At 41.1% G+C, this 8347-nt stretch overlaps 1 protein-coding gene across 6 annotated transcripts in view; it reads right to left on the reverse strand.

Moving 5' to 3' along the window:
* Positions 1-3363: 3363 nt before the first annotated feature.
* LOC106950344 (paired box protein Pax-6) overlaps positions 3364-8347 on the reverse strand; it is a 37513-nt gene continuing 32529 nt past the window's right edge. For 5 of the 6 annotated variants that reach the window (XM_015037124.1, XM_015037125.1, XM_015037126.1 and 2 more), the window contains 6 exons: positions 6908-7066; positions 6595-6677; positions 6307-6457; positions 5292-5404; positions 4878-5019; positions 3364-4152 (listed from right to left, as the gene is read on the reverse strand). In XM_015037124.1, the coding sequence (XP_014892610.1) occupies positions 4067-4152; positions 4878-5019; positions 5292-5404; positions 6307-6457; positions 6595-6677; positions 6908-7066 (734 nt within the window). In that variant the 3' untranslated portion in view covers positions 3364-4066. The remainder of the gene's footprint in view (positions 4153-4877; positions 5020-5291; positions 5405-6306; positions 6458-6594; positions 6678-6907; positions 7067-8347) is intronic. The other variant, XM_015037129.1, reaches the window with a different exon arrangement.

The raw sequence follows: 8347 nt of genomic DNA on the forward strand, positions 1-8347 counted from the left end.
AAAAAAAAAAATGTAAACCATCTGATGTGATGAAGATTTGGCATCACGTTTAAGTGGCTGCAACCCAACTTCACTGACAAAGTCGTCATAATTTTTCATTTGTCTTGTTTTTTTTTTTTTTTTTTTTTTTTGCATTTTCCCCCAAACTTAAGCGAGCCATTGGCTAATTTGAACTTTTTATAAATCAGTTTATGGCAGTTTGCACTCCAGTTTCACAGCGACATTGCCTCAATTTTCAACCAGCTATTCAAAAGTGTAATTCACCCCGCAATGAATAAATGTAGCATTCAGTTTGCGTACGTTCCTCTCATATTGAGTTTGCTTGTTTCCACATTCACAGTCTAAATGTGTTTTTAAATGAAGTCATGGATTCAATTACGCCGTGTTGGATTTATGGCCACACTATTCATGATAAAGGGTAAAGTTGATTTCAATTTTTTTTCGGGTAAAGCTTCAAGGTTTTCCTGATTGGTTCCTCCGGGGCTCAGCAGTGGGTTAAACAAGATCACCACATGTAGCCTTTTGTTTGTAACACGTATTTTCTGTTATCAATAACCACAAAGTATTTTAGGCCTAGTTATACAAATAAGTTATCTTTTCATTTTAGAAACATTTTTCCTTTGATTTGAAACTTGTCTGATTTCTATTCAGCAACAAACTTCCTGGTTGAGTGAGTGGAAAGCAATTTGCAAACTAAATCTTGGAAGTATGATTCATCTCGGGCTCGGCTGTAATTGTGCTTTAACTTTCGCGAAGAAAAATAATTACACAAATTACATCCAAGTTGTAGGATTGTGTGTAGTAGACACAGCTTCAAGAAGACACCTTTTGAAATGCAACTGTAACAAAAGTTTCAAATAGGTGATGAATGTGTCCTCACAGCAGCTGCTCGTGTCCTTTTGACTCCTCACAAATCTGTTTTCCAGAAGTTGCTTTATGTTTGTCTCGCTTTCCTTTGGGTTAAGGCGCACAGTCTGACATTTACAAAGCAAACTAAGTTTTTCTGAGAACTTTGCTTTGATGAACCACATGTATTTGTCGCAGGTTTTTTGCTACAACCTATGTAAGTTGTAATATTTAACAAGAACACGTTATGACACAGACTCTTTCTGTTGTGCTCGCTCCCACAGACCGCAGAGGACGTAAGTGCCGCCTTGTGTTCCCTGCGGTTTGAACTCGCGTTAAGATCTCTGGAAATGAACCCACCTCAATAAAGAATGGATCTGAAAGCACAACGAGCCCAAGAACTTTTTTTTTTTTTAAAGAAACTCACTGACTTCACAAATGAGTGAGAATTACATTTCAACCATTTCATCCCAAAGATGTGTATTATTTAGATTTCCACTAATTGCAGACCTTGCATTTTGAATCCATCTTCCATTTCTTTCTCTGAAATTATTCATGTTCTTGCTATTCTGCTCTGCCTTCTCTTCCCTCGCTCTTGAACAATCTGCTCCTCCATTTTTGAGATAAAGTGGATTTAATGAATTAAGAAATAGCGTTATGAGGGTGGGGCGGGGGAGGGGATCATCTAAGAAATCTGATTAACCTCCAATCCTCCAACTTCTGATTGGACTATTAAATACTGAGTGAGACGTGTAAATTCAATGAATCGCTGTAGTGGGACATTTGGTGCTCCAGATTGCTGTGTGTTACCTGACCCCGCTCCTCTCCTGAGTATCTTTGCCTTATAGAGATGGACTCTCCACACACCCGTTTAAACCCGCATACACACACATAACCCCCCCCCTGCTGAGGCAGCAAGTGAAGCAAAATAACTCACTTTGCCATACAATCGCTCCTCTTCCTCGCTCTAGGCTCTGACTGCTTTATTTCCCAACTTTTTTTTTCCCTCCCCCCCTCCCTCCTTTTCTCTCTCTCTCTCTCTTCCCTTCTGCCTCCTTCTCTGTGTTTTTTCCATGCCACCGTAGCTCCACTAAAACAAGAGCCAGCGATGGTGAATTGCTTGACCTTTCTCATTGTGTGGTGGTGTTTTGTTGTGTGGTCTGTGTCGACTCGGCTCAGCCCCATACATCAGGAGAGGTTTGTTACTCTGGACACCTTTGTTTTGGTGAGAGTTTGAAATGTTGCGGTGTGTATAACAAACTGCCTCGCTAGGAATTATTTATAAATGCAGGAATGATTCTTGCTTCAAAATGCACGCAAAAAAAAAGTTTTGTTTTTTTTTTTTAAAAAAAGGCTTTCTTTAAGACACTTTTTTTTCTTTTTTTTACTGTACAAAATGTTTTATAGTTTTCACAAAATACATTTAGAAAGCTCCATTTTAAATAAAATTAAATTGAAATATTTAAAGAGACAGCGTGTTTTATCTCAGAAGCAAAGCTCAGACGTAAACCCCGGTATGTGTCCATGTCCTACGTACACACTGAAACAAAAATGCAAAAACTCAAAAAAGAGCATGGCGACAGATGACGCTAGAAAAGAAAACAAAAAATAAAATAAAACCCATCCCATGGTCTTTAATTATAAATAAGGACTGTTCGACTGCAGTCTTCGAAGCCAATGTAGTTGAACAAAATGTGCTTACAAAATTTTGCAACACAAAACTAATATCTTAAAAAAGAAAAGAAAAAAAACATAATGAAAGAAACATTGTGTTCTAGATGAAATACAAAGGCTTTGGTCTGTTTTACAATCAACAATGATTAGATCTGATATGTACTTGTAAACAACTGCCAAACACTTAAGTTTAAAACTCTGTCAAGCAATGTTTAATCATAATTATAGGAATTAAATATTTCTAGTTGCACATTTTCTTCTTTTTTTTTTATGACCATAGGACACTATATTACAACTATACCTAAGAGACAAATTGTACCTGACCCTAAAGAAATGTATTTCATGATGCAATGGAACATTTATAGAATATTCTTGGGAATGTAAAACTGAAATTGACTTTTATTGGAGAAATCTTTCTGGAAGATTTCCGAAAAAAAAAGGGGAAGACAAGTACTTTACATTTGGACATTAACAAACTGGATTATATCGAAGACGCAGTCAACCATTTACAGAATACAGGTGTTTGGAGGGGGGGAAGGGAGATGTGGAAGGGGAGGGTTTGGGGTGGGTGGGTGTCTTGCTGCACCTGTTTTCCACGCGTAATGTTCTCGGTGGTAATCTAAAGAATCAATCCAACCACAGAAGCAGGAGGTCCAACTTGTGTTGCAAGCTGTGCCGTCTTTGCACGCTTGGAGCTGTTGATAGGATTCCCAATCTAATAAATGCAAGGCCTTGTATCAGAGGCCGAGACCGCCGCGGCCTCAGTGGGTGGATCGACTTGGAGTTTTCCTCCACCGAATATCCGTTCGCAACAAAATAGGACCAATAAATAGTTTTCTCTTCTTTTTTTTTTTTTTTTCGTTCACAGTAAGAGTCTTCCTCCAGCTTTTTTCGTCTTTAATGATATGCGTCCAGAGACCATGCAAAGGGCTGGTAGAAAGTCTCGATATAAGCAGATTAAAAGATAGTCATGGCAGATTCTCTCAGCTTCTCCTTTAGCAAAAAAAAAAAAGAAAGAAAAAAAAAGAAAGAAAAACACCAACATGGTTTTCTAGCAGTCCGTCTATCAGTACTTGATCTTGTTTTTCTTTTTTTTTTTTTTCATATTAACATACAAATGGCCATTTACAAACACATCAGAAGAAAAAAAAGGGAAACAATGACTGAAGTTGGAAATAGAAAAAGAACGGATAAGTTTTTGTTCCATAAAAATTTAACACCGGGCACTTTACAGAGGTCCATATTTTTTTTTCTGTCTCTCTCCACTGTTGGTCTCTCTCTTCCAAGTCCTCGTTTTGAATGTGCCTAGAGCTACACAACAGCACACTGTCCCAGCGGGGGGTGGGGGAAACAAAGCCCAGACGTCCCAAGGCTCTCCCAGAGTCCCTCTCGTTCTTTCCTCTCCTGTCTGTTGCCTCTTCCTCAACCCTCTTGCGCCTTTTTTTTTCCTTCTTCCCCCTTTCTCTCCTGTGCCATGTATTTGTGAGGAGCACTGCCGGAGGGCGATGGTGGAGTGGGTGCTTACAGGGTGAAGTAGCTCTTCTCTCTACTGTAGTCTTGACCAGTACTGAGACATGTCAGGCTCGCTCCCTGGGACTTGGACAGGGACAGACACTCCAGGAGAGATGAGCCCTGCAAGAGACAAAAAAAACAAAGAGAGAGAAAGAAATGAAAAAAACATAATACAGAAATCCATCAGCAAAGAGGTGAAGTATCTTTAAAGGTCGTAAGTAGCTGAGTGCATGCACTGTGTGCAGTCAGAGGTGACACCGGGACAGAGTGTTGTACTTTAAAAGCTTGTAAAAATGAGCGGACAAGCTTTGGGGGGCGGGTGGGGGGCTGCGGTGAGTCACAACGCTCTGCACACGGCCGCTCTCTGAAACGCTCGCAAGCTCGATAAATTGAGGCCGTGGCGATGGCATTTAAACAGAGAGAGTACAACAGCAAATGAATCAAATTAATTAGCAATTTAGCACAGAGGAAATGTGGTTATGCATGATTAACTCTTCATGACTATAACCGGTATGTATGGCCCTCTGAAACAGCACCCTAATGGGGTGGAACTAAACTATGTGCCGGAGTCGTGGGGCTGACATGATGGCCTAGAGTGGCAATGAAATGAACAGGGCTCACACTGCTGCAGGGAGAGAAAATGATTTGAGATTGACCCCGGGACGTTTAAAGGATGGAAGTCTCTCAAACAGACGGGATGGGAAGGTAAAGCCGCAGCGACAGATCATGAATCAGACGTGGCTATGAAGTACCCCCTAATTACAGGAGAGGTGGCAGATATTTCACAGTGCTGCGATTAGCTCCCATACGGATGTTTGTTGGTAAACAATAAACTTTCTGCCTACCTGTTGAGGTGGTACCAGAAGTGGTCATTGATTGGCTGTTCATATGTGCCTGCATATGAGGGGGCGTGTATGTTTCGTAGCTCCGCCCGTTCACAGGCGGACTGGTAGGCAGCATGCAGGAGTAAGAGGAGGTCTGGCTGGGCTATAAAACGAGGAGAAAATTATTCATTAGCTTAGCCAACCATATTTTCAGCTCAGCAGTCTCTAATAGCTTTTATGCTGCACTTTGTTATATTTCCCTGTCATAAAAGCCATTCTTTCTTGCTCTTTTTTTTTTTTTTTTTACTATTTTTAATTTTTCTCAGGAAGACTTTTAGGGTGTCTGTTTGGACTTACTTCAGGTATGTTTGTTTTCAGACTTACAATAAACCTGCATCATCCCAAAACCTGACCTGAAAGTTCCTCTGCACTTACTTGCATAGGTAGATTGTTGGCCATGGTGAAGCTGGGCATGGGGGGCAGCGCACTGTAGGTGTTTGTTAGTGCAGAATCAGGCCTGCCAAGCATTGACCCCGAGGTGAAAGACACTGTCAGGAGATGGAGAGAGAGAAAAAAACAAAAAAAAAAACGTCAGAAGCAACAGAAACTGTGCTCATATTACACACATGCGGTCCTTTGGTCAACGGAGCTCATCTCATTCGTGTTGTCGTTCAACATGCTGATGGGCCCAGAGAGATACTGTACAATACTTCTCAGGTGACTGACTTTTGAGCATGAGCTTCAGCTCTGCTGGTGTGCTCTCCTGCCTGATTCTGCAATTACACGGACAGTCAGCTGTGAACTTTTACTCAGTCATCCATTAAAAGAGAAGCACAGCTTTTCTTCAAGTGTACAACCCTCCTTTACTATATCAGTCCACTCAGACTGTGACTCTTTTACTGTTTAGTGATATTTCAGGCAGGTCTTGTCTGGTTTGTACTAGTAAGTGGGAGAATGTGTCACTGTATATGTTTTTTTGACATTTATTTGATAAGTGTGTAGGTGTTTCGGAAGTAACCCCAACATTTTGGAGTGGTCTTGTCAGTTCTACATGAACTTCTTGGAAAACTATAATTTCACTTTAGCTTAAAGAGACAGCAAGTCTACTCTGTGTCAGCCAGTTTGGACATGTATGTGACGGTCCTTGTTCCCAACTTTTATAGTCTTGTTTTTAACCAAAAACTAGCTTCATGATGGAATTTTTCATGCGGAAACAGCTGCCATATGTAATTATAAATGTAAATTTAGTATTTCCTTTACAGTTGCTTTCAGGCCTGATAGACTTTTTGTTGTTGTCATTTTAAAAAGTGGATCTTGAGGAACATTTTTTTTGTGGTAATTTGATCCCAGAATTTTAACCACAGCACAGAATACAAGGTTTAAGTAAAAAAAAAAAAAGACCCCACCTGGTAAATATTAAAATATTTATAAAATTGAAGAGTTTGAATACCCGGTGTGGTGGGCTGAGGGATGGCTTGGTAGACGCTGGTGCTGAAGCTGCTGCTGATGGGAATGTGACTGGAGGAGTTGTTGGCCTGTCGACGCTGGTTCCGCAGCTTCTCCTCTCGCCTCCACTTTGCTCTTCTGTTTGAGAACCATACCTTTGATAAAAAAAAGTAAATAAATAAATTACTATCTATATATTTTATTTTCTTCCCAACAGACAGAAGCCTATCAAAGAAGAATCTGATGTACAAGCTTTCACAAGTGAACAAAAACAAGTTGTTGGAGGCCATACTTGTATTCTTGCTTCGGGCAGGTCGATTTTCGCCGCTAGTCTTTCCCGTGCGAAAACATCTGGATAATGCGTTCTCTCAAATTCTGTAATAGAACAAATCAAACAAAAAACATGAGTAAATAACTACAAAGGTGCGTGGATATTAGTTCATAAAACGCTGTTTTTTTTTTTTGTTTGTTTGTTTGTTTTTTGTTTTGGCCTTTAAAGGCTTGGCTTTCACCTCAGAATAAATTCACATGGTCGTCGGGAACACATTGGCTGCTATTATTTCATATGATAGGAGTTTGACGAAATAATTTACTGATTTTTGGACCTTTTTCCAGCGCCTCGATTTGCTCCTGCGTAAAAGACGTGCGGTTCCTCTGCAGTTTTCTCTTGAGCTGCAGACGCATCTGCGTCTCCTCCGAGTCTTCGCCGTTCGAGCTGATGGAGTTTGTGTTTTCTCCTGCGCCGTCCTGCTGTTGGCAGCCATCTGAGAGCAGAGGAAGGAAGAAGAGGAGAGGGGGAAAAAATCATTAATGGAAATATACATTCATTTAATCTAATTGAATAATTAATTATCTTGTTGCATGAGCCTACAGCTAATTGTACAGAGCGCTGTGCTACATCATTAATTAAGCCCCCCCTTTCCCTCCATCATGGTTAATTTAATTCAAAATTGGAGGAATTATTTGCAATTTCTTCCTAGTGTTGCCAGATTACTGACGAGTGCCTACGTGAAAGAGGCTAGTGTAAAAAAAAAAAAAAAAAAGTGTTTAATGTGTTTATAAAATATTGTGGGAAAAACAGGATGGCCCTGCGCACTTATCGTCTCCCAACAATGGTTTGTGTTCTCAAAAGGTTAAGAGAAATGTGTCAAGAAGTGGCGAGCCTCTTTTCAGAGCCTATGAAATGTATTAAAACCCCAAAACTCTGCGGCCCCCCATCCCTCCCCAACCCATCCCCTCTGTTTTCTAGGACAGAGCAGCGCTTCAATGGTCGCTCCCATATGGGCGTTGGTAGAGCCATTGAGGTGACCACCAACTTTTGAATAGGAGAAGACGCTTTTCAGAATGATACAATGCCTCCAGGAGTAAGGGGAACCATTAAACTATGGACACAGCCAGGGACGACCAGCGAGCCCTCGGTGGGTGTAATATATGGGAGGAGGGTGGATGGGGGGGTGCTGGGAGGGGGAGATGACAAAAGGATCCTCTCTCTGTGGAGGCGCGCAGGCTATAGTGCTTCGGCATTGTGCGTACGAGGATCCTAGTCAACAGAGCTTTGAGTCCAGTGTGTTAACCCTTATCCACTACCATCATTAATCACGTCCCCCGGCCAGCTACACGCCAGTCAGGATTTCTGTCTTCAATTGGAAACAAATGAGTGAGGAGAGAGCATGCAACCCCCTGAACAACCCGAAATAGGGCCAATCTATTCACTGCCCCTGCTTGTCCGCGGTGGGCCCAAAGGCCCCTTCAGATGCAGGGCGAGGCTTATCGACTAATGTCTGTCTTGTTGTTGGACATCATTATCACACCGAGAAGTTAATGCGAAATTAAGCAGCGGGTGAGCCATTGGAGGGAGGTTTATGTAATATTTCAACGATGCGGATCTCTGGCGTCAAAACGTGCATTTTTTTTTTATGTTTTATTATTATTATTTGCACAGACGTTGGAACAAGTGTAGATCCATCCCTGCACGCCACAAGCCACATCAAATAAAATATGTCTATTTGATGATGGATTTGAAATTATCTGTACGCAAAAAAAAA

The sequence above is a fragment of the Poecilia latipinna genome, unplaced genomic scaffold (genome assembly GCF_001443285.1).
Source record: "Poecilia latipinna isolate Pla-1442-1.1 unplaced genomic scaffold, P_latipinna-1.0 Scaffold396, whole genome shotgun sequence".
NCBI classification, from domain to species: domain Eukaryota; kingdom Metazoa; phylum Chordata; class Actinopteri; order Cyprinodontiformes; family Poeciliidae; genus Poecilia; species Poecilia latipinna.